General features: G+C 44.8%; 1 protein-coding gene and 1 long non-coding RNA gene across 9 annotated transcripts in view; both read left to right on the top strand.

Annotated features, from left to right (window-relative positions):
* The window catches only part of LOC124003667 (FYVE, RhoGEF and PH domain-containing protein 5-like), a 75,970-nt gene extending 56,306 nt beyond the window's left edge, over window positions 1-19,664 (top strand). For 2 of the 3 annotated variants that reach the window (XM_046312167.1, XM_046312166.1), the window contains exons 11-21: window positions 270-341; window positions 798-866; window positions 8,504-8,587; window positions 9,146-9,225; window positions 9,627-9,723; window positions 9,963-10,100; window positions 10,275-10,377; window positions 11,230-11,369; window positions 11,728-11,853; window positions 18,525-18,679; window positions 18,906-19,664. In XM_046312167.1, coding sequence (XP_046168123.1) covers window positions 270-341; window positions 798-866; window positions 8,504-8,587; window positions 9,146-9,225; window positions 9,627-9,723; window positions 9,963-10,100; window positions 10,275-10,377; window positions 11,230-11,369; window positions 11,728-11,853; window positions 18,525-18,679; window positions 18,906-18,942 — 1,101 coding nt within the window. In that variant the 3' untranslated portion in view covers window positions 18,943-19,664. The remainder of the gene's footprint in view (window positions 1-269; window positions 342-797; window positions 867-8,503; window positions 8,588-9,145; window positions 9,226-9,626; window positions 9,724-9,962; window positions 10,101-10,274; window positions 10,378-11,229; window positions 11,370-11,727; window positions 11,854-18,524; window positions 18,680-18,905) is intronic. The other variant, XM_046312168.1, reaches the window with a different exon arrangement.
* Window positions 19,665-23,753: 4,089 nt separating this feature from the next.
* Window positions 23,754-26,703, top strand: LOC124002345. 6 transcript variants are annotated; one of them, XR_006832985.1, is made up of 3 exons: window positions 23,754-25,057; window positions 25,862-26,457; window positions 26,505-26,703. It is a non-coding gene; the product is annotated as an uncharacterized LOC124002345 (long non-coding RNA). The 6 variants fall into 6 exon arrangements; XR_006832986.1 differs by having other exon boundaries at window positions 26,489-26,509; XR_006832987.1 differs by lacking the exon at window positions 26,505-26,703 and having other exon boundaries at window positions 23,754-24,318; window positions 24,445-25,057; window positions 25,862-26,485.
* Window positions 26,704-26,924: the final 221 nt, after the last annotated feature.

Genomic DNA, 26,924 nt, shown 5'->3' with positions numbered 1-26,924 from the left:
CTGCCTATATGCCTGCCTGTCTGCCTGTCTATCTGCCTATATGCCTGCCTGTATGCCTGTCTATCTGCCTATATGCCTGCCTGTCTGCCTGTCTATCTGCCTATATGCCTGCCTGTCTGCCTGTGTGTGTGTTAGCGTGTACAGTCAGTGTTGTGGGATGCACAACATTTTATCTTGTAGTTATTGTTATTGTTTAACATGGAATGTTGGCATAATCTCTTATACAAGCTCTCTCTCCCTTCCTTCCCCCCTCTCTCCCTCTCTCTCAGGAGAACCTGTTGCGTCTGGTCAACATAGAGTACAGTGTTCGAGGCCAGAGGGATCTGCTCCAGCCTGGCAGGGTGAGCTCCGTCCTGCCTGATAACACCATTGTTTCTACCCAGGGCTCCGGGCACCCTCCACCTCTCCATCCCACCCGTGTCGCCCTTTATATAACCAGTCAGCTGGGAATCCCCTGGCCCTCTCTTTGTGTCTAGGTGGGGTGGAGTAGAGCAGGCACACACATTTAAAGGACTCTTTAAACGCCCTCTCTCCAACTTTTTTGATTCAATGTTAAAACTGACTAATATTTCCCACTGACTGCCCCCAATTGCTATATAATCTACTTTGTCTAACTAGGGTTATACAATTCTCTAAAAATAAATAAATACATGTTTATTAAATTTCCTGGTTTTCCAGAAATTCTGGTTGGAGGATTCTGGATTTCCTGCTTATTTTCTATGAGTTCCGGGATTCCTTCGACCAGGAATTTTGTAACCCTATGTCTGACCCTGTGTGTGTGTGTGTGTTGTTCTCAGGTGTTTGTGAAGGAGGGCACTCTGATGAAGGTCAGCAGGAAGTTCAGACAGCCACGCCACCTGTTTCTGGTAAATGTCACTTCCTTTTGGTGGGAGGGTAGGACACTCACCAGCACAAACCTATAGATATACAACTGACAGAACAAGCAATGGGATTTTTAGGCTAAAAATACCATTGTTTAACAGAATTGTCAATCACAATTTGCTCTAATTTTAACATGGTCATCACACTTGTCATTATGACTACACAACTATGCACCATCTTCTACCATGTAAATGTGAAAGGGAGAAGCAGCAGTTCTGTTCTGTTTGCACTATATCTATGGCCTGGTCCTCCCAGACCCTGCTATTGAGAGAGCAGTTTCCTGGCAGGATGTTTCTGAATGGGCCCTTCCTGAACTGCTCTTTACTGAGGGGACAGGGAACCTCAGGAACACTCCTCATACACCCACACACACACATACCCCCTAGACCAGATACTCGTTCATTTGAACAATGCTGATACAGCCACACACACTAGACCTGGAGAAAACTCCACTATTTAAACCTCTTTTTGTTACTTCGTACAATCATAACTGTCTTTAAGAAATAGAGCAAGATAGAAATGTGTAATACTTAGGATGTAGATCAGTAGATGTTCACATGGATGTCCTACTATTGTTTTACCACACCATGTTAATCAAAACTTGTATCATTACTCATTACCGCCCCCACCTAGATACTGTCATCTTTCTAACAAAGAACACGCGCATCCTAAGCAACCCTACATCTACACTCATGATAGGGTAGTATGGGTCACCTATCTGGGGTAGGAGAGGAGGAGGAGGAGGGAGGAGGAGGAGGATAGGGAGGGTGTAATTTATAAAGACATAACTCTAAATAGAGTAACGACTTCAGACAGGCCATTCTTTAGCAGCCTGGCAGCGCGAGTCCCCTTTGTAACCATGCCAACAGAACACTCTGACTGTGCCTTCTCAGAGTGAGAGAGAGGGATGTGAGCAGAAGAGAAAGAGCATAAAACACGGAATGGTTTACGATGACATATAATTACAGGATAAAAGGGGATTTAGATCTTTTTTCAAATGTCCAGCCCTCTCAGTGGCGGTAAACAAAGATAGAAAGAATAGTTACAGAGTTAAAGGGTCAATCTGCAGTTGCTACATCCATTTTGGACATATAAATTAATGTTATATACCTATTGATTCATGAAGAATATATCACTTATATATAAATGCCTCATGAGCTTAGTTCAACTGTCAACGCCACCAGAACCCAAAATATACGCTTGTTTTACTCCAATGTTTGTAAACAAAGTAAATGTAAACACACATTATATCCTCAAATCATTTTGATATCATGGATGGTCAGTCCTTGCACCCACAGCTCTGTCTATGATTTTGAGAGTGGGCACATTTCCCCAGGCCGATGACCTTTTAACAACGGAGACGTGGTGTTGGCTTTGTTATTGTTTAAACTGCGGATTCTAGCTGTAAAGAAAGACAAACATAACCTGAAAATGAAAAGCTAATCCGAAAATGATGCCTATCCTCGAATGACCAATGACCTTTATTCACATCTATTTATACCCCAGTATTAGTCAACTTTTATGTTTTATAAGTCGCTGTTGTCAAACTAGAGGGATTTAAGGTGATTTACACAATCGTATTTGGAAATATTATCCAACAGGATAAAACTTGATTTCAAATCTTATAGGAAAAGCTGTAGGAAATGCTTGTGGGAAAATCCCTTAAACATGTAAGAATAAACACTGAAGCTATAGGCTGTCAATCCACTCATGATGACACACACAACTATAATTGTCCATTTAATGTTTTTCTACAACAGAGTACTCTCGCTTTGTCAAGGAAGTGGAGTTATGGTGTGCTCAGGGTCTTAGTGGAATGATGAGTAGGGCACATGTCATGCGATCAGAAAAACGTACAGTTCTGAATATAACTACACTTCTCTGAATGAGGGAACGAGGTATAACGTACTATGGGGAGTCAACTGCCAATCATATTCACCTGAAGTGTCCAGGTCGGTGCCATAGGCTTAGACACTGTTCTGAGCTGACTCACGCCTTTCAGGAGCCGCACCAGCAGAGGATGACACCTCGGGGTAGAGCCGTCATGTTGACTCCAATGCTTCACATAGTTGTGTCAAGTTGGCTGGATGTCCTTTGGGTGGAGGACCATTCTTGATACACACAGGAAACTGTTGAGTGTGAAAAACCCAGCAGTGTTGCAGTTCTTGATACAAACTGGTGCTATTGGCACTTACTACCATACCCCATTCGGAGGCACTTACATTTCTGGTCTTGCCCATTCACCCTCTGGATGTCACACATACACAATCCATGTCTCAATCTCCTCAAGGCTTGAAAATACTTATTTAACCTGTCTCCTCCCCTTCATCTACACTGATTGAAGTGGATTTAATAAGTGACATCAATAAGGGATCATAGCTTTCACCTGGATTCACCTTGTCAGTCAATATTATGGAAAGAGAAGGTGTTCTTATGTTTTGTATAGCCTCTTGTAGAGGGTGCACGTGACGACTGTATAGTTGTATTCACGTTCGAAGGTAAACCCCTAGCCGTCAAATTCAACCTTCAGGGGCCAAAACCACAGACCCCATATCTGCGTTCGTGGGTGCCAAACTTTCCCGTGTGCCTGGGACAATAGATTCCGATGACACGGAACCCTCCATGGGTTCCCGCCCAACAGACATATGATCTCTGGGAACCAGGGTTGTCTGTGCCAACGGGGTGCCACCAGAATCAACAACAGACCCTCCTAACGGACCCTCTGCACGGTGGCCTGAATCAGGTCCCCTGGAGGAAACACATAGAGCAGGGTCCCAGGCCACTGATAAGGGGCCGAGGCCACCAAAACATTCGTTCCTAACGGAGTGCCCAGATCCCTCATTGAGAAGAATAGACAACAATGCACATTTTCTCGTGATGCGTAAAGATCTACGTCGGGCTTGCCGAACTGACCCCATATCTGGGAAACCACCCAGGGGTGCAGTCTCCTCTCCGTAGAGATAGGACCCCCTGGAAAGTAGAACCGCACCCACATTGAGAAATCCAGAAAGATACTTGTCCTGCCCGAGAGGAAATGTGCGCTGGTCCATACGAGCAGATAATAGGCCAGGTGATGTTGATTTACGCCACCGCTGTCCTGTTGCCGGACCTTATCAACACATGCTGGCCCTCCAACATCGGAAGGACACGCCTCAGCGCTAGCAAACCTGTCAGTAGCTTTAGGTAATTGATATGCAGAGCCCTTTGTGCTGTTGACCAAAACCCCTTTTCCCGAGTAAACCACACATGGTGCTCCACATCCCAGTAAGGATGTGTATGTCATGATCATCCTTCGGGACGCTATCCGGCCTATAAGAACTCCCTGCAATAGCAGTCGATGGTCCGTCCAAGGAGTCAATGCCCTTAGGCACGAGGAGGATACCTTGAGCAACCAATGGCAGTGGTGCGATGCATCCAGATGTGTAGCAATCACCCAGAGCTGAAACAGACGTATCAACAGAAGTCCAAGAGGCACCACAGCTATCATAGGGGCCATCAGACCCAATAAACACAGGCACAAGCGAAACGGCACTGAGTGCCCCAGTTGAAACCGTGGCAGATGGAGCCAGATGCATGATTCAGAACCGAGTCCACAACATGACCCAGAAACTGAACGCACTGAGCTGGAGTCAAACTCATTTTCTTTTGGCTCACTATGAACCCCAGAATATGAGAAAGCAGCGTGGCAGTGTGGAGCTCCACCTGTTCCCTCGACTCCGCTACGACCAGCCAATCATCCAGAAAGGTCAATACTCTGACCACCTGGCACCGCATCGGTGCCAAAGTCGCCTCCGCCACCATACAAAAGGTGTGAGGCAATAGGGAGAGCCTGAAAAGCAGGACCAGAAACGCAGATGCCACACCCTCGAAATGAAACCTCCAAAGCTTTCTGCGGGGAGGATGTTTAGCCACATGACAATACGCATCCTTCAGATCTATGGACATGAACCAATCACTGGGATGCACCGACTGCAATCGCCGGTGAAGTGTGAACATTTTGAACTTGCAAACTTTGAGGTGCTTGTTTAAAACAAAAACAAAACCACATGCTTTTGTTGTACCACCGTTCTGATAGCCAACCCACACCAGGTTTGGGGACTTCCGCAACCAATAACTTTTCCCGAAACCCAGGACAGTACAGCGAGACAGACGCAGCACAAAATCAACCGTAGCATGGATTTTCTCGAAAAGCAATGAAACCGGCTTCGCCATCTCTACAGTCCTATTCAGCTGTAGCAGCAAATCGATATGATACATCTGCATCATTGTGACCACATTCAACAACCGGGCTGCCACACCCTCAGCCTGGTACACTTGTCCAGCTGATCGGCCGACACACCATGCTAGGATTGGCCCCCTTCTTAGCCTCTGGAGCTAAGTAACTCGCCAGCTTTCCATCCATCGGTGGTGTGCAAACAAGCCCTGCCTCCTTCATACCTTCCACGTTCATGAACTTGCCATAACCTGGTAGCATCAGCCTGGCTGAATGAGGGGAATCCCAGGTTACCTTTAGCTCATCAGCTAAATCTTTAAACAGGGGTAAGCAACACTTCACCGTTGCAGGGACAGGAGGTAAATACATTACACCAAACCTGGAGGAACTCCACTGTGAGGGAGAAGACGACTCCCAGGTGATCTGCCGCCCTACAACACAGGCGCATTAACCAACAATGGTTCACTCTCCCCGACAAATCCAAAGCTTTAGGCTGCCCAGGACTGATGTCATTCAATTCACACACTGGGAACCCTCCAGATACAAGGGATAGTATATCCGGAATCCGGATTCTGAACACTGCCTGAGAAACTGGAATGAGCCTCACTCGGCTGGGATGACACCCCTATCAACACTGACCACTGCTGTTGCTCTCTCCCAGCCTCAGACAACCCCATTCCCGAGGTCGCTTCACTGGAAGAGCCTTCGCCAGCAGGCCCAATCTTTCTCACAAAGTCAACTTGACCCCCAATGGAAGTTGAACCCAGCCAGAGACAATAGTCACTCAAACTGCCCTGAGCCTTCCACCCCAGGCAAACAGGACATCACTCGTGAGTATGTTTAGTTTTCATTGTGAAACCACATGCCCGGCACGGTTGGAGGTTCAAACTCAGCTGGTTAACCTTTTTGAACTTACTCTTACCACTGACCATCCTACCCAAGCAAGGAAGTATTAGCTACACAAGCAGAGCAGAAAGTAGTTCGCTTTTAGCAAACTCAAAAACTGAGACCAAGACCCAAAACTCGCAACATCTAGACCCTTCAAACTCAACTCTGGACCTGAGAGCCATTTCCACTGCATGTTCCCATTGTTCCTCTCTAATCAGGGAATGATTTAAACTTGGGACACCAGGCGGGTGCAATTCATTATCAAGTAGAACAGAAAACCTAAAGGCTCCGGACCTCACAATAGTTGAATACCCCTGATCTAGAGGGACGAGTAATCTCTCCCCACTAACAGACACCTAAGTCCGAGCCGAATCTTGTTGTCTTTGTGTGCTTGAAAAGTTTGTAAACTGCGTGACACATTCTTCCGCCAGGCGAGCTGAAGAATTGAGGAAATGAATGCGAGACCCCGGTATTATAGCCAGGAAGGCGGTGCTTCTGAGGGCAGGCTCGGCATCCATTGGCCTGTTGCGCGTGATTTCATTTTTCTTAAGGTGAATGTGATTGGTCGCTTACTCCCCAGAGTATGTTATACCAAGTGACTGAGTTGAGACATTGGGCGCGTTTGAGTGGTAAGCCCAAAGTAGCCGACTGTAGACGGAAGTCAACAAGTAATGTTGGGGGAGGTACATATGCACAGACAACTAGTCAGACAACTTCTGCTGTAACCAAAAGTTTGCTGGATCGAATCCCTGAGCTGACAATGTACAAACTTCGTTCTGTCCCTGAGCAAGGCAGTTAACCCTATGTTCCCCAGGCACAGAAGACGTGGATGTTGATTAAGGCAGCCTCCCGCACCTCTCTGATTCAGAGGGGTTGGGTTAAATGTGGAAGACACATTTCAGTTGAAGGCATTCAGCTGTACAACTGACTAGGTATCACCCTTTACCCTAATTCTCAACCTGTATGTTGCTTTTGTCATTAAGCATGTAAATAACAGAATTTGATTAAATCACATGAAGGACAAAACACTCACTGTACAGAAAAATATAACACAATACATATATACCAGTTCACATAAGTTACTGGGTGAACAATATGAAAAGGATTAGACTACATGTACATCAGTTCACATAAATTACTGGGTAAACAATATGAAAAGGATTAGACTACATGTACATCAAACAATATGTTCTACATACAAACAATATGAAAAGGATTAGACTACATGTACATCAGTTCACATAAATTACTGGGTAAACAATATGAAAAGGATTAGACTACATGTACATCAATTCAAACATAAATTACTACATGTACATCAGTTCACATAAATTACTGGGTAAACAATATGAAAAGGATTAAACATGTACATCAGTTCACATAAATTACTGAAACAATATGAAAAGGATTAGACTACATGTACATCAGTTCACATAAATTACTGGGTAAACAATATGAAAAGGATTAGACTACATGTACATCAGTTCACATAATTTACTGGGTAAACAATATGAAAAGGATTAGACTACATGTACATCAGTTCACATAAATTACTGGGTAAACAATATGAAAAGGATTAGACTACATGTACATCAGTTCACATAAATTACTGGGTAAACAATATGAAAAGGATTAGACTACATGTACATTAGTTCACATAAATTACTGGGTAAACAATATGAAAAGGATTAGACTACATGTACATTAGTTCACATAAATTACTGGGTAAACAATATGAAAAGTGATAAGCCAAGCAGTCTAATGCACTTTGTATTAACCCCACGACTGGTGTCTGGGCTACTTGCTCATTAATATTTCATTTATATATGTTAGAAATGTGGATCACATGTAGGCCTGTGTACATAGATAGTAAGGATGAAGATGTATTTAAGCTCTAAATAGTTATCCACCCAAAACATTAAACATGCATCGTTAATAACCAACGATAGGTGGCGACATCATCCATTTATGAGCATGTCGTGCCTTTTGAGTTAAAAAAAAACAGAAGAAGGTTGTGTCCCACAATGCTTCAGTTCCTACTTCAAGTTGCAGTTGGTGAGGAGAAACTGCAGAAATGTCCAGTTCACTGCAGTTGAAAGATTATGAACTTTGATCACATGGTTGTTGTAAAGGTCATGCAGTCGACATGTAGTCGCAAGTGGAAAAATGTATATACCCTTTTAATGCAACACATTTTTGAACACAAAAGTGATCAAATCTGATGAAATGATGATCACGATTCCTCCTTAAAGAACTGATAGTTTCCTCTTAGTTTAGACCGCCATCGTGTGGTCAGTTAGCATGCAGGCATAATGTCAAAAGGATTTTAGTACTGAGAATAAGTCCATGTATGCATTTCACATTGTTTAATTTCTCCGTGCACTTGTTCTATCCAACAGCTGAATCAGTGGAATGTTTGTAACAGTATTATCTTGTTCATTGGCTTTGAGAATAAAACATGAAAGTATGCTTGATTCTGAGGCTTGTCAGTGAATAATGAGTGTGTTTGTGTGTTAATAGATGAATGATGTGCTGCTGTACACCTACCCTCAGCAGGATGGGAAATACAGACTGAAGAACACCCTCATACTGACTGGGATGAAGGTCAGAGTCCCCCTCCCCATCACTCATTCCCCTCTCTCACATTTTTCCCCTCTCGCCCCCATCTCTCGAACTTTGTCTCTATCTTTTTCACTCCCTCTCACTTATTCTTTGTCCCTCCCTAACATCTCACTTTGCCACTCACCATCCTCTCTCTCTCTCTCTCTCTCTCTCTCTCTCTCTCTCTCTCTCTCTCTCTCTCTCTCTCTCTCTCTCTCTCTCTCTCTCTCTCTCTCTCTCTCTCTCTCTCTCTCTCTCTCTCTCTCTCTCTCTCTCTCTCTCTCCTCTCCTCCCTTTCCTCCCTCCCTCCCCCCCCTCTCTCTCTCTCTCTCTCTCTCTCTCTCTCTCTCTCTCTCTCTCTCTCTCTCTCTCTCTCTCTCTCTCTCTCTCACTCATCCTCTCTCTCTCTCTCTCTCTCTCTCTCTCCTCTCTCTCTCTCTCTCTCTCTCTCTCTCTCACACCATCCTCTCATTCTCGCTTCCCTTTTTAAACTTATCTATCCTCTCTCTCACTGATTCCTCATCAGTCTATGTCATGTGCTGTTGATTGACCTATGTCCAGGTCAGTAAACCCATCATAGAGGATGTGCAGAACGCTCTGAGGATCGAGGGAGCAGACATCTCCATCACCTTGGCAGCCAGGTGCGTCACACTAATACATACACCTTGGTCGGTATAATGATTGGGGTTCACAGTTCTCGTGGTCACCAATTTTACCGTCTCAACAGTGAATTAACTATAGTGATGCCTCTTGTGCCAGGCTTCTAGGGTCTTTTACAAGAAGTGTCAGTGTTATTTTCCTGACCACGTATCTAGACCACTCCGGGCCATTTATACCTCTAAAAGTAACATAGTCAAACACCCCACTGGACACACACTGGTTGAATCAAAGTTTCCACGTCATTTCAGTAACATTACGTTGAATCAACGTACTGGAGAATAGATGTTGAATTGACGTCTGTGCCCAGTGGGACATTACTGGTAAATGAGAATGCGTACAGTAAGAGGGCTTAATGACCTGTGCTCTGTGTGTCCCTGTGCAGCTCCTGTAGTGAGAGAGAGGACTGGTTCCACACTCTGAGTCGGACAGTGTCTGACCACGCCAGAGGACCTGGAACTTTCAGCAGCTCCTCTGGAGAGGTGAGGAGGACTTTGACTGGGAGACGGTGCCTACATAGAAGTCATGTTAGCAATTTTAGCAATAACATGGTTATGCTCCCCACTCAATGACAATAGCAAACCAATAGTCATACAATTTCTAAAGTTACATAGCATTGCAGGTGTCTGTAGGCTACATCGCAGCCTGTCTCCTCAGTGTGACTGTGAAGTCTAGTGTGGTAGCCTCATGTTGAAACTATATTGTCCTTTCTCTTTCCCAGGCCAGAGAGCGTCTGTGGCTGTCCCTGGGGGAGAAGGCTCCTACTCTGGTGCCTGTATCCCATGTGATGATGTGTATGAACTGCACCTCAGACTTCAGCCTCACACTGCGCAGACACCACTGCCACGCCTGCGGGAGGGTGAGTCTCTCTCACAGACACACATGGAATGAAAATGTTTTAAAGGAATGGCTATGTTACATAGAAGCATAGTTTTGTGCAGTATGATGTGGCTGGAGTGTATGGTAGTCTATGGTCTGACCTGTGTGTGTTTAGTGTTCTGACGTGTCCTGGTCTTGGTCTTGCTCTACTCAGATTGTGTGTCGGAGCTGCTCCAGGAACAGATACCCTCTGAAGTACCTGAAGGACCACATGGCCAAAGTGTGTGACCACTGTTACAGCGAGCTCAAGAAGAGAGGTACACTACGCCTCCTGCCTTTTACTGTTTTGTATTGTACTAAACTGTACTGTACTATACTATAATGTGTTGTACTATACCATATTGTATTGTACTATACTGTACTGTACCATACTGTACAATACTGTACTATACTGTACTATACTGTACTGTACTATACTATAATGTGTTGTACTATACCATATTGTATTGTACTATACTGTACTGTACTATACCGTACTATACTGTACTGTACTATACTATAATGTGTTGTACTATACCATATTGTATTGTACTATACTGTACTGTACTATACTATAATGTGTTGTACTATACCATATTGTATTGTACTATACTGTACTGTACTATACTATAATGTGTTGTACTATACCATATTGTATTGTACTATACTGTACTGTACTATACTATAATGTGTTGTACTATACCATATTGTATTGTACTATACTGTACTGTACTATACTATAATGTGTTGTACTATACCATATTGTATTGTACTATACTGTACTGTACTATACTATAATGTGTTGTACTATACCATATTGTATTGTACTATACTGTACTGTACTATACTATAATGTGTTGTACTATACCATATTGTATTGTACTATACTGTACTGTACTATACTATAATGTGTTGTACTATACCATATTGTATTGTACTATACTGTACTGTACAATACTATAATGTGTTGTACTATACCATATTGTATTGTACTATACTGTACTGTACAATACTATACTATACCGTACCGTACCATACCGTACTGTACTGTACTGTACATGCCCCCCTTGACTACTGGAGCACATTGAATGTGTGTGAGTCCAGTATTAAGGTGATCTCTGCCGCCATAGGAGGAGATGTGTCTGGGGCGAGTGGTACTGACAGTCCTCGTTCTAACCGTCGCTCCAGCCGCCCACTCTCTGCCGTCTTCCAGAACATTCACCCTCCCAGCCTGTGGAGACACCGCAAGGGTACCGCATCTCTGAGCCAGGTATCCACACACACACACACCACTCCTATTCTACCAAATGAGCAGGGAATTGGTTGAGGTTGACATTGACATTGCGAAAGCAATTGTCCACATCCTGCTGTAGCTACATTACTCAGTCCTGTACTGTTATCCATTTGAAAAGTACTCCTTTATTATTGGACCCAAATTACGATGTTAGAATTATAAGATAATTGTAAGAATCGATCATTGTAGAAAATTATTATAGAAAATTCAGCAAAAATATCAATAATTTTTGCCTTCAATTCATGCACCTTGTTTGTACTGAGTAAGTGGCAGTATACTTTTCGCTGTGCACTGTTATGTATGTAACTAATGGCTGTTCCTGTGTTGTCTCCAGGCGAGTGTGTCAGAGGAGGGCTCTATGAGTGGTACTCTACAGCGCAGTAAGAGGAGCAAGAGGAACTGGAAGAGGCTGTGGTTCCAACTCAAAGACAAGGTGCTTTACACCTACCAGGCCCGCGAGGTGAGGGGGAACACACGCTCCCCTTAAACCTGAACCCTCACACACACCTCACCCCTACAACACCTCTCCCTGTAAATCTGTAACTTACACATACTCAACTCAGATGGAGAAAGAGCATTGAGTTTCTCTAGTATAGCTCCACTTTCTTAGTTTCTGAATGTCCACAAAACTAGGGGACTATGGTACATCTATTCACAAAACTAGGGGACTATGGTACATGTATTCACAAAACTAGGGGACTATGGTACATGTATTCACAAAACTAGGGGACTATGGTACATCTATTCACAAAACTAGGGGACTATGGTACATCTATTCACAAAACTAGGGGACTATGGTACATGTATTCACAAACCTAGAGGACTATGGTACATCTATTCACAAAACTAGGGGACTATGGTACATGTATTCACAAAACTAGGGGACTATGGTACATGTATTCACAAAACTAGGGGACTATGGTACATGTATTCACAAAACTAGGGGGCTATGGTACATGTATTCACAAAACTAGGGGATAATGGGACATGTATTCACAAAACTAGGGGACTATGGTACATGTATTCACAAAACTAGGGGACTATGGTACATGTATTCACAAAACTAGGGGACTATGGTACATGTATTCACAAAACTAGGGGACTATGGTACATGTATTCACAAAACTAGGGGACTATGGTACATGTATTCACAAAACTAGGGGACTATGGTACATGTATTCACAAAACTAGGGGACTATGGTACATGTATTCACAAAACTAGGGGACTATGGTACATGTATTCACAAAACTAGGGGACTATGGTACATGTATTCACAAAACTAGGGGACTATGGTACATCTATTCACAAAACTAGGGGACTATGGTACATGTATTCACAAAACTAGGGGACTATGGTACATCTATTCACAAAACTAGGGGACTATGGTACATCTATTCACAAAAATAGGGACTGTGGTACATGTATTCACAAAACTAGGGGACTATGGTACATGTATTCACAAAACTAGGGGACTATGGTACATGTATTCACAAAACTAGGGGACTATGGTACATCTATTCACAAAACTAGGGGACTATGGTACATGTATTCACAAAACTAGGGGACTATGGTACATGTATTCACAAAACTAGGGGACTATGGTACATGTATTCACAAAACTAGGGGACTATGGTACATGTATTCACAAAACTAGGGGACTATGGTACATGTATTCACAAAACTAGGGGACTATGGTACATCTATTCACAAAAATAGGGGACTGTGGTACATGTATTCACAAAACTAGGGGACTATGGTACATGTATTCACAAAACTAGGGGACTATGGTACATGTATTCACAAAACTAGGGGACTATGGTACATCTATTCACAAAACTAGGGGACTATGGTACATCTATTCACAAAACTAGGGGACTGTGGTACATGTATTCACAAAACTAGGGGACTATGGTACATGTATTCACAAAACTAGGGGACTGTGGTACATGTATTCACAAAACTAGGGGACTATGGTACATGTATTCACAAAACTAGGGGACTATGGTACATGTATTCACAAAACTAGGGGACTATGGTACATGTATTCACAAAACTAGGGGACTATGGTACATGTATTCACAAAACTAGGGGACTATGGTACATCTATTCACAAAAATAGGGGACTGTGGTACATGTATTCACAAAACTAGGGGACTATGGTACATGTATTCACAAAACTAGGGGACTATGGTACATGTATTCACAAAACTAGGGGACTATGGTACATCTATTCACAAAACTAGGGGACTATGGTACATCTATTCACAAAACTAGGGGACTGTGGTACATGTATTCACAAAACTAGGGGACTATGGTACATGTATTCACAAAACTAGGGGACTGTGGTACATGTATTCACAAAACTAGGGGACTATGGTACATGTATTCACAAAACTAGGGGACTATGGTACATGTATTCACAAAACTAGGGGACTATGGTACATGTATTCACAAAACTAGGGGTGTAACTGTAATTGTATTTGTAACGAACTGTTCGGTATGGGGACGTCAGTTTGGTCCGCACTGTGAACCTGAATGAATACATAAAACAATATATTATATACATAAAACAATATATTTTAAAAATAAAACCCAGGCTAAACTGCTGTAAATCTGATCTGAAAAAAATAATTAGTGCCTATGCGCACTTTGTAATCAAAATGCTAATATTTATTGCCGCATTTCAAACGATGCTTTTGTGAGGTGGAGCCGGGAACTAGTTCTGTACGATGGAGAGCTGTGGGGAACTAGTTCTGAACCTGAATGAATAGCATGGGGAACTAGTTCTGTACATGGAAGCTGTATATTTCTGTAAAACCCATGGAAACTGCTGGGGAACTAGTTCTGTAAAATGGAGAGCTGTGGGGAACTAGTTCTGTACGATGGAGAGCTGTGGGGAACTAGTTCTGTGATGGAGAGCTGGGGGAACTAGTTCTGTACGATGGAGAGCTGTGGGGAACTAGTTCTGTACGATGGAGAGCTGTGGGGAACTAGTTCTGTACGATGGAGAGCTGTGGGGAACTAGTTCTGTACGATGGAGAGCTGTGGGGAACTAGTTCTGTACGATGGAGAGCTGTGGGGAACTAGTTCTGTACGATGGAGAGCTGTGGGGAACTAGTTCTGTACGATGGAGAGCTGTGGGGAACTAGTTCTGTACGATGGAGAGCTGTGGGGAACTAGTTCTGTACGATGGAGAGCTGTGGGGAACTAGTTCTGTACGATGGAGAGCGGTGGGGAACTAGTTCTGTACGATGGAGAGCTGTGGGGAACTAGTTCTGTACGATGGAGAGCTGTGGGGAACTAGTTCTGTACGATGGAGAGCTGTGGGGAACTAGTTCTGTACGATGGAGAACTAGTTCTGTGGGCTGTGGGGAACTAGTTCTGTACGATGGAGAGCTGTGGGGAACTAGTTCTGTACGATGGAGAGCTGTGGGGAACTAGTTCTGTACGATGGAGAGCGGTGGGGAACTAGTTCTGTACGATGGAGAGCTGTGGGGAACTAGTTCTGTACGATGGAGAGCTGTGGGGAACTAGTTCTGTACGATGGAGAAATGTGGGGAACTAGTTCTGTACGATGGAGAGCTGTGGGGAACTAGTTCTGTACGATGGAGAGCTGTGGGGAACTAGTTCTGTACGATGGAGAGCGGTGGGGAACTAGTTCTGTACGATGGAGAGCTGTGGGGAACTAGTTCTGTACGATGGAGAGCTGTGGGGAACTAGTTCTGTACGATGGAGAGCTGTGGGGAACTAGTTCTGTACGATGGAGAGCTGTGGGGAACTAGTTCTGTACGATGGAGAGCTGTGGGGAACTAGTTCTGTACGATGGAGAGCTGTGGGGAACTAGTTCTGTACGATGGAGAGCTGTGGGGAACTAGTTCTGTACGATGGAGAGCTGTGGGGAACTAGTTCTGTACGATGGAGAGCGGTGGGGAACTAGTTCTGTACGATGGAGAGCTGTGGGGAACTAGTTCTGTACGATGGAGAGCGGTGGGGAACTAGTTCTGTATGATGGAGAGCTGTGGGGAACTAGTTCTGTACGATGGAGAGCTGTGGGGAACTAGTTCTGTACGATGGAGAGCTGTGGGGAACTAGTTCTGTACGATGGAGAGCTGTGGGGAACTAGTTCTGTACGATGGAGAGCTGTGGGGAACTAGTTCTGTACGATGGAGAGCGGTGGGGAACTAGTTCTGTACGATGGAGAGCTGTGGGGTTAATAAACCAGGAGGATCCATCATCGTTTAAATCTCCAGTTTGGGAACATTTTGGTAGTTCTCTCACTTTAACTGAGCCTCTCATTCTCCTTAATTGCCGGCCTCAGCATGTTACGGAAAGAGATGAACCGTAATAGAAGCTCTGGGGTCATACGTAGGCAGATGCAAACAGATGATCATCTTTAGCGGGCAACAGTTCTTGAGGGCTCAAACAAACAAAAAATCACAATTTCGTTCATACTGGTGAACCAGCGTTTGAGTTGTGTGGTTGCAATATCAGCAGTCCCTTATCTCAGGGTATAGTTTCAATTGTGTGCAGCACAATGGACATTTAATATACCATTTCTCAGAAAAGACTGTCCGGGTTGTCAATACTTAGTATAGAAAATAGTCGGGCTGCAACCTACGCCTACAGGCCGTGGTTTGCACATGAACATTCAAGGCAATGCAGTAGCATACTGTAGCTACTTTCTCTTTTCCATAAAGAAAGAGGAAAAGAGACACAGAGAGAGGCAGCTAGGAATACTTCAGGAGAATTGTTAGGCTATTTGTATTTTGTATAAAAGGTGTATAAATACCAGTTAAATAGTGTATAGCTATAGGATACACTGCATAATGAAACAATCCCTAGTAAGCTAGTGTTTTGAGGGTGGACTGACTGTACTATTTGGCATTAATAGACTGGTTTTATTCACAACAACTTTCTTTCCAAGTGTTACCAATGTGAAATGGCTAGCTAGTTAGTGGTGGTGTGTGCTAATAGCGTTTCAATCGGTGACGTCACTCGCTCTGAGACCTTGAAGTAGTTGTTCCCCTTGCTCTGAAAGGGCCGCTGCTTTTGTGGCGTGATGGTTCATTGATGCTTCGTGGGTGTCCGTTGTTGATGTTTTTATTTTTTATTTTGACCTTTATTTAACTAGGCAAGTCAGTTAAGAACAAATTCTTATTTTCAATGACGGCCTAGGAACAGTGTTCAGGGGCAGAACGACAGTTTTTACCTTATCAATTCGGGGATTTGAACTTGCAACCTTTCGGCTGCTAGTCCAACGGTCAAACCACTAGGCTACCCTGCCACCCCAAGTGTGTGCAGAGGGTCCCTGGTTCGAGCCCGGGTAGGGGCGAGGAGAGGGACAGAAGCTATAATGTTACACAAGCTGGGAGAAAGCATGAGGAGGACTCATGTCATGCAGGTTTAGGTAGCCTATACAGGACAGGTGTATATGTATTTTTTTTAAACGATTGGTAGATTATTAGTATGCTGATGCATCAAAAATACATTTTGCAATCTGCCTTATTTGAATTTCCAACTTAAATTGCTGAACAAGTAATGACATTGTTATCGCCAGCCAGCAGTCTAACTGTCAGCATTGCGACACCGTGTATAGCTTCGTGAAATGTCAGGCTTAACATGAGAAAATGTGGCAACAAACATTTATCCATTAGCTGAAGCAAAGCTATAGGCTATATGCCCTGGCACAAAAGAAAGCATATCGTCGATTCGATAGGCAGCTACATAGATAGACATGTCGCAATTTCAGCACCATGGACAGCGATCGGTAGTCTATACTTTGTGAGTAGCTGTCTGGCTGACACATTCAATTTTGTATTTTAGGAAAAGGGTAGGGTCCAGAGAAATTGCGTTACGCCAGTGTCCAGAGCCTCATGAAAGTATTCGAGCCACGTTACGAAATTAGCTCTCTCGCACCAATTTCAGCAAACAGGTAGTACCCGCTCTATATAAGCAAGCTAAAGCCGAAGTTGCCAGTGAATTGGCCACTGCACCATGTGTTGCGCTTGCTACAGATAGATGAACCTCCAGGGCTATAGAGAGCTACTTAATTAAAACATCTTCTTATGAAGTTAAGGATCGGACCCTTTTTTAAAATTTTCGCTTAAATGACATACCCAAATCTAACAGGCTGTTCCTCAGGCCCTGAAGCAAGCAATGCATATTCTTGGTAAAATTTGAAAGGAAACACTTCGAATTTTGTGGAAATGTGAAAGGAATGTAGGAGAATAAAACACATTAGATCTGGTAAAAGATCTAAGAGAAAAAAACGTTTTTTTTGTATTTTATTTTGTACCATCATCTTTGAAATGCAAGAGAAAGACCTTTATGTATTATTCCAGCCCAGGTTACATTTATATTTTGGCCACTAGATGGCAGCAGTGTATGTGCAAAGTTTCAGACTGATCCAATGAAACATTGTATTTCTGTTAAAAATGTTGTATCAAGACTGCCCAAATGTGCCTAATTTGTGTATTAATAACTTTTCATGTTCAAAACTGTGCACAAACAATAGCATGGTATTATTTCACTGTAATAGCTACTGTAAATTTGACAGTGCAGTTAGATTAACAAGAATTTAAGCTTTCTGCCAATATCAGAAATGTCTATGTCCTGAGAAATGTTCTTGTTACTTACAACCTCATGCTAATCTCATTAGCCTACGTTAGCTCAAGCGTCCTGCAGGAGACCCACCAATCCTGAAGATGTTTTAACAGTGACAGCCCATCACATTACCCCGGAGTGGTAAATGAGAGTTACCGCGCTAGAGACACGCCCCCTTTATGAGAGTCACACAAGTGCCTATCTTTTTCTCTTTGTAAGAAAACATTATAGCATAGGTCTATACAATGTCTGAGCCATGTTTACATATTGATTTCACATGCATATTTTTGTTGTTGTTGTGTGTGTTGTTGAGTACGTACCGAACCATGGATTTGGCAAGCCCCTACACAAAACCCCCACAAACTACACCCTGAAGACTATGCTGGTCTCTTTCTGTCTGTATTACTCTCTCTCTCTCTCTCTCTCTCTCTCTCTCTCTCTCTCTCTCTCTCTCTCTCTCTCTCTCTCTCTCTCTCTCTCTCTCTCTCTCTCTCTCTCTCTCTCTCTCTCTCTCTCTCTCTCTCCAGGAGAAGGTGGCGTCTGAGAGTTTGCCTCTGTTGGGCTTCACAGTGAAGCTGCCTGACAGGCCAGGTGGAGAGGAGACAACCAACGTCTTTGAGCTGTACCACAAGAAGACCCTGTACTACACCTTTAAGGCCGAGAACAACCACACTGCTGAGAGGTGAGCTCTGCACTGCACCTTTTATGACCACATGATCTGACCAGGAGAAACTATGGGCCCAAGTTATAGCCTTTATCCTTTTACTTAGTGAGGTAGAACTCCTGGCCCCAGTTACAGGCCTCATTCAGTAACCTCATAGGTGTGACTCACATTGACAACAGCATCAACACAACAATCATATTGTTATTACAATGTTATTACAATCAGCACTTTCTTCTCTATCCAGATGGGTGAATGCCATGGAGGAAGCCACAGTTTTATAGCAGTGGCCATCTTGGGTGGTTTGTCAAGACTGTGGTTGCGTTCCACTGCTCAGACGTTGCATGTATCAACCAATGATTGCGTGCCACGTCATTGACTGTGTCATCGACTGACAGATTACTATAACATATGATGTGGTTGGCTGATACGTAAAATACCTATCCAGGCGTTATAAGATCTGGCAGGCGTCAGCAACGCCTGGACAGAGGAACACGCCCTATAACTCACCTTTCAGACTTACCCTGGAGTCCTCGCTGCCACTCTCCTACGACACATAGCCATCCCTCAGAATGCCTGAATGTGAAACAAAAAGGGAAGAGGAGGAAGATGCTCATTTTTGCCTTTCGTCGGCTGTGACGGTTGTGTCTTACTGTGTGGACTGGGAGAGGAGAGAACAAGACATGGTGTTCTTAAAGGAGGGGACACGCTCACCTACTTTGTCATCTTCCAACGTCCCCATCCCGCTGCTACAGCAGGTGTGATGCCTAGAGCCAAGAGAGAAGCTGTCCCAGATACGTACCCTTCTGGAAAATTCCACCAAGGCTACCTATGACTCTCCCTCCAGTTTTTCATGGCATTAACCACTCTGGATCACTTATACAAATGGAATGAAAATTACATTCACATTTTTGGGGGGGGATATCTTATTTTATTTTAATTAAGAACACTGTAAAAACAATGTAGTTGTTTCAACTAGTTATTATTAAATAACAGTTTCCACAGACTTTTCGGGCAGAGTGTTACCTGAACCCAATTTTTTGGGGGGCACAAACTTGATTACATTTTGCATGTTCATATATACAGGAATTCATATCAAATAAAATAACACTTTATTGATCACATACACATGGTTAGCAGATGTTAATGTGAGTGTAGCGAAATGCTTGTGCTTCTAGTTCCAACAGTGCAGTAATATCTAACAAGTAATCTAACAATTCCCAACAACTACCTAATACACACAAATCTAAAGGGGTGAATGAGAATATGTACACATAAGTATATGGATAAGCGATGGCCGAGTGGCATAGGCAAGGTGCAGTAGATGGTATAAAATACAGTATATACATGTGATATGAGTCATGTAAGATATGTAAACATTATTAAAGTGGCCTTGTTTAAAGTGACTAGTGATACATTTATTCAAGTGTCCAGTGATTGGGTCTCAATGTAGGCAGCAGCCTGTCTGAGTTCCTGATTGCTGTTTAGCTGTATGATGGGCTTGAGATAGAAGCTGTTTTTCAGTCTCTCGGTCCCAGCTTTGATGCACCTGTACTGACCTCACCTTCTGGTTGATAGCGGGGTGAACAGGCAGTGGCTCGGTGGTTGATGTCCTTGATGATCTTGTTGGTCTTCCTGTGACATCGGGTGCTGTAGGAGTCCTGGAGGGCAGGTAGTTTGCCCCCGGTGATGCGTTGTGCAGACCGCACCACCCTCTGGAGAGCCCTTGCAGTATTGAAAATGTCCTCACCTGTGATTTGAAGACACAACCTCTTAGTGCACGCTGAGCCACCATGTCTGTGTCAATGACTGATTTCACCTGCATTGCTACACTTTGCACCTCAAAGTAAATGTCAGCTCTATTAAAAGTACACTCAAGAAAAAATATTTGATTTATCATAGTGATCAAGTCGGTGTTTCCTAAACTCACTCCTCGGGACCCCAAGGGGTGCACGTTTTGGCTTTCACCCTGGCACTACACAGCTGATTCAAGTAATCAACTAATCATCAAGCTTTGATCATTTGAATCAGCTGTGTAGTGTTAGGGAAAAAACAAAACGTGCACCCCTTGGGGTCCAGAGGATCGAGTTTGGGAAACGCTGGATTAGGGAGTAACATTAAAACAGAGTAATATACCCCACCAACATTAAACAACCAGACAGAAAACCATCAAATGAAACAAGTAACTCAAATCAATGATGAGAGAATAGTCAGATTAACTGAGAACAGACACAGGAAGATTGGAATGCCATGAGCCAAAAGGTTGTGTGTTCAAATCCCAGGTGAAATCAAATCACATGTTGAATAATGTGGACGTGGGGATGGCAGGTAGCCTAGCAGTTGAGGGCATTGGGCCAGTAACTGAAAGGTCACTGGTTTAAATCACCGAGCCTACTAGTTGAAAAATCTGTCAATGTGCCCTAAAGCAAGGCACTTAACCATAATTGCTCTGGATAAGAGCATCTGCTATACGAATAATTTCTGTATAAATGACCATGCATGGTAGGTAATCATGTCAACGTGTTGAAAACATTGCATGTTAAAAGCACTGTGTGTGTAACCAGTTTCCCAGCTTTTTTTTTTAACTTAAGATGCCCAACAAAATCATTTACATTTAAATTGACTGAATTTTTGCCTAAGTTTTCACAAGTTGGAGCTAAGTTTGGGCCAACAATTTTTGTTGTTGTTCAGATAACACGAAAAGTTGAGTAAACAGAAAAAAAGGCTGTGTTACTTAATTAATAATAATTAGTTGAAACAACTGTTTTTTTTCCAGTGAACAATAAGAGTAAATGTTATTACACTGCATGTACTACTAGGGTGTAACCCACATCCAGAGGTTATGAAAATGCTGAATCTGTTATTAATACACGTTGACCACATGCCAACGTGACCGTTGTTGTAATGTGATGTCAGAAGCATAAGAGTGGATCTCCATGTATTATCACATCATCCACCAAGGTTTGAGATGGTGGGTTCATTCAACCCCCCCCCCCCATGAGACCCAATATGTGCTGTCATGTTCACAGTGCAAGACAGCCTTTCTAAACCAATATGGCACTACTTACTGAATGAATTCTCAATTTCTTTATTTTATCAGAACACTTTCCTGCACTCGACTTAGCCAGCTTCACGTACCTTAATGCCTGACATTTTAAAGCACAGGTTCTGCTTAAAGGATGACTATTCATGGATTGCACCTCATTCGGTTGTTGCCGATCTAACCAACGTTGATAGATCTTGCGGCATATTGATGTCCGACTGATGGTTAATGGTCAGTCTTTCTGAACGAGGGCTAATGACTGTTTCATGAGAATTATGCTATAGAAGCCTGGACATACGATGCTAGAGTATACAAATAATTAGTAGAAAACAACTTTGCCATCATTATGATGTTGTCAAGTTTACTTTAGAGAGATGGCAATGTTGCCTTGAGCTAGAAAAGTTTGTTCCCTCAGCCCTATGTTCCCTGGGCCCTATGATCCCTCAACCTATGTTCCCAGAGCCCTATATTCCCCCAGCCCTATGTTTCCTCAGCCCTATGTTCCCTGGGCCCAGTGTTCCCTCAGCCCTATGTTCCCTCAGCCCAATGTTCCCTCCGCCCTATGTTCCCTGGGCCCTGTGTTCCCTCAGCCCTATATTTCCTCAGCCCTATGTTCCCTCAGCCCTATGTTCCCTGGGCCCCGTGTTCCCTCAGCCCTATGTTCCCTGGGCCCTGTGTTTCCTCAGCCCTATGATCCCTCAACCTATATTCCCCCAGCCCTATGTTTCCTCAGCCCTATGTTCCCTGGGCCCTGTGTTCCTTCAGCCTTATGTTCCCTCAGCCCTATGTTCCCTCAGCCCTATGTTCCCTGGACCCTGTGTTCCCTCAGCCCTATGTTTCCTCAGCCCTATGTTCCCTCAGCCCTGTGTTCCCTGGGCCCTGTGTTTCCTCAGCCCTATGTTTCCTGGGCCCTATGTTTCCTCAGCCCTGTTCCCTCAGCCCTATGTTTCCTCAGCCCTATGTTCCCTCAGCCCTATGTTCCCTGGGCCCTGTGTTCCCTCAGCCCTATGTTCCCTGGGCCCTGTGTTCCCTCAGCCCTATGTTCCCTCAGTACCCACTAAACCAATTTCAATCAAAATTGGCATAAATGTTTATTGTCCAAATCATTTGTATTTTAATCAAATACCCAGTGTGCTTTGTAAGTGTTCATTTTCACATAACATTTTGGTCATTTAGCAGACATTTTTATCACACCATAGTGCCATCACACTTCTGATACAAATGCAGTACATTTGGGGTGATAGGAGCCCACAGAAGTGTGAGTCACTATAAAAAATGGTGTAGAAAAGTATTTTGTATTTTGAAATTGTGTAACTTGTTGCAAAATACATTTCTTTGTAGTTAAGGCCAGTGGAATACAAATTACACTAAATACTCAAAAGTAACTGAAATGCACTACTGTTCAAAAGTTTAGGGTCACCTAAAAATGTCCTTGTTTTTAAAAAAGAAAAGCACAGTTTTTGTCCATTAAAATAACATCAAATTGCTCAGAAATACAGTGTAGACCTTACTAATGTTGTAAATAACTATTGTAGCTAGAAACGGCTGATTTTTTGTGGAATATCTACATAGGCGTACAGAGACCCATTATCGGCAACCATCACTCCTGTGTTCCAATGGCATGTTGTGTTAGCTAATCCAAGTTTATCAATTTAAAGGCTAATTGATCATTAGAAAACCCTTTTGCAATTATGTTAGCACAGTTGAAAACTGTTGTCCTGATTAAAGAAGCAATAAAACTGGCCTTCTTTCGACTAGTTGAGTTGCAAAGAAAAATCCATATTGCAGACTGGCCAATAATTTTAAGATAACATATTTAACATATTAAGATGGGCAAAAGAACACAGACACTGGACAGAGGAACTCTGCCTAGAAGGCCAGCATCCTGGAGTCGCCTCTTCACTGTTGACGTTGAGACGGGTGTTTTGCAGGTGCTATTTAATGAAGATGCCAGTTGAGGACTTGTGATTAGTCTGTTTCTCAAACTAGACACTCTAATGTACTTCTCCTTTTGCTCAGTTGTGCACCAGTGGCTAGATGTGCCAAGATTTTTTGTGTTATTTCTTGTTTATTTCACAAGAAAAAATGTTTTGCATCTTCAAAGTGGTAGGCATGTTGTGTAAATCAAATGATACAACCCCCCCCCCATTTAAAAAAAAATCCAGGTTGTAGGGCAACGAAATAGAAAAAATGCCAAGGGGGTGAATACTTTCGCAAGCCACTGTATGTGTACATCAAGGATGTGAAATATATAAGATATGTCAAATATTTGTAATCACTCCCTTCTTCTGAGGGAACATAGGGCACAGGGAACATAGGGCTGTGGGAACATAGGTTGATGGAGCATAGGGCCGAGGGAACATAGGGCCCAGGGAACATAGGGCCCAGGGAACATAGGTTGATGGAGCATAGGGCCCAGGGAACATAGGGCCGAGGGAACATAGGTTGATGGAGCATAGGGCCCAGGGAACATAGGGCCGAGGGAACATAGGGCCCAGGGAACATAGGTTGATGGAGCATAGGGCCCAGGGAACATAGGGCCCAGGGAACATAGGGTCCAGGGAACATAGGTTGATGGAGCATAGAGCCCAGGGAACATAGGGCCCAGGGAACATAGGTTAATGGAGCATAGGGCCCAGGGAACATAGGGCTGCGGGAACATAGGTTGATGGAGCATAGGGCCCAGGGAACATAGGGCCGAGGGAACATAGGGCCCAGGGAACATAGGGCCCAGGGAACATAGGGCCCAGGGAACATAGGTTGATGGAGCATAGGGCCCAGGGAACATAGGGCCCAGGGAACATAGGGCTGTGGGAACATAGGTTGATGGAGCATAGGGCCCAGGGAACATAGGGCCCAGGGAACATAGGGCTGTGGGAACATAGGTTGATGGAGCATAGGGCCCAGGGAACATAGGGCCGAGGGAACATAGGGCCCAGGGAACATAGGTTGATGGAGCATAGGGCCCAGGGAACATAGGGCCCAGGGAACATAGGGCCCAGGGAACATAGGTTGATGAAGCATAGGGCCCAGGGAACATAGGGCTGTGGGAACATAGGTTGATGGAGCATAGGGCCCAGGGAACATAGGGCCCAGGGAACATAGGGCCCAGGGAACATAGGGCTGTGGGAACATAAGTTTATGGAGCATAGGGCCCAGGGAACATAGGGTCCAGGGAACATAGGTTGATGGAGCATAGGGCCCAGGGAACATAGGGCCCAGGGAACATAGGTTGATGGAGCATAGGGCCCAGGGAACATAGGGCCCAGGGAACATAGGTTGATGGAACATAGGTTGATGGAGCATAGGGCCCAGGGAACATAGGGCCCAGAGAACATAGGGCCCAGGGAACATAGGTTGATGGAGCATAGGGCCCAGGGAACATAGGGCCCAGGGAACATAGGGCCCAGGGAACATAGGTTGATGGAGCATAGGGCCCAGGGAACATAGGGCCCAGGGAACATAGGGCCCAGGGAACATAGGTTGATGGAGCATAGGGCCCAGGGAACATAGGGCTGTGGGAACATAGGTTGATGGAGTATAGGGCCCAGGGAACATAGGGCCGAGGGAACATATGGGCCCAGGGAACATAGGTTGATGGAGCATAGGGCCCAGGGAACATAGGGCCCAGGGAACATAGGGCCCAGGGAACATAGGTTGATGGAGCATAGGGCCCAGGGAACATAGGGCCCAGGGAACATAGGGCCCAGGGAACATAGGTTGATGGAGCATAGGGCCCAGGGAACATAGGGCCCAGGGAACATAGGGCCCAGGGAACATAGGTTGATGGAGCATAGGGCCCAGGGAACATAGGGCCCAGGGAACATAGGGCCCAGGGAACATAGGTTGATGGAGCATAGGGCCCAGGGAACATAGGGCACAGGGAACATAGGGCCCAGGGAACATAGGTTGATGGAGCATAGGGCCCAGGGAACATAGGGCCCAGGGAACATAGGGCCCAGGGAACATAGGTTGATGGAGCATAGGGCCCAGGGAACATAGGGCTGTGGGAACATAGGTTGATGGAGCATAGGGCCCAGGGAACATAGGGCCCAGGGAACATAGGGCCCAGGGAACATAGGGCCCAGGGAACATAGGGCCCAGGGAACATAGGTTGATGGAGCATAGGGCCCAGGGAACATAGGGTCCACGGAACATAGGTTGATGGAGCATAGGGCCCAGGGAACATAGGGCCCAGGGAACATAGGTTGATGGAGCATAGGGCCCAGGGAACATAGGGCCCAGGGAACATAGGTTGATGGAACATAGGTTGATGGAGCATAGGGCCCAGGGAACATAGGGCCCAGGGAACATAGGGCCCAGGGAACATAGGTTGATGGAGCATAGGGCCCAGGGAACATAGGGCTGTGGGAACATAGGTTGATGGAGCATAGGGCCCAGGGAACATAGGGCCCAGGGAACATAGGGCCCAGGGAACATAGGGCCCAGGGAACATAGGGCCCAGGGAACATAGGGCCCAGGGAACATAGGTTGATGGAGCATAGGGCCCAGGGAACATAGGGTCCAGGGAACATAGGTTGATGGAGCATAGGGCCCAGGGAACATAGGGCCCAGGGAACATAGGTTGATGGAGCATAGGGCCCAGGGAACATAGGGCCCAGGGAACATAGGTTGATGGAACATAGGTTGATGGAGCATAGGGCCCAGGGAACATAGGGCCCAGAGAACATAGGGCCCAGGGAACATAGGTTGATGGAGCATAGGGCCCAGGGAACATAGGGCCCAGGGAACATAGGTTGATGGAGCATAGGGCCCAGGGAACATAGGGCCCAGGGAACATAGGGCCCAGGGAACATAGGTTGATGGAGCATAGGGCCCAGGGAACATAGGGCTGTGGGAACATAGGTTGATGGAGCATAGGGCCCAGGGAACATAGGGCCGAGGGAACATAGGGCCCAGGGAACATAGGTTGATGGAGCATAGGGCCCAGGGAACATAGGGCCCAGGGAACATATGGCCCAGGGAACATAGGGCCCAGGGAACATAGGTTGATGGAGCATAGGGCCCAGGGAACATAGGGCCCAGGGAACATAGGTTGATGGAGCATAGGGCCCAGGGAACATAGGGCCCAGGGAGCATAGGGCCCAGGGAACATAGGGCCCAGGGAACATAGGTTGATGGAGCATAGGGCCGAGGGAACACAGGGCCGAGGGAACACAGGGCCGAGGGAACACAGGGCTGATGTAACATGGACATGGTCCC

The sequence above is a fragment of the Oncorhynchus gorbuscha genome, linkage group LG18 (genome assembly GCF_021184085.1).
Source record: "Oncorhynchus gorbuscha isolate QuinsamMale2020 ecotype Even-year linkage group LG18, OgorEven_v1.0, whole genome shotgun sequence".
NCBI classification, from domain to species: Eukaryota; Metazoa; Chordata; class Actinopteri; order Salmoniformes; family Salmonidae; genus Oncorhynchus; species Oncorhynchus gorbuscha.
The sequence above is the reverse complement of the archived record's forward strand: the minus strand, read 5'-3'. Positions and strand labels throughout refer to the sequence as shown.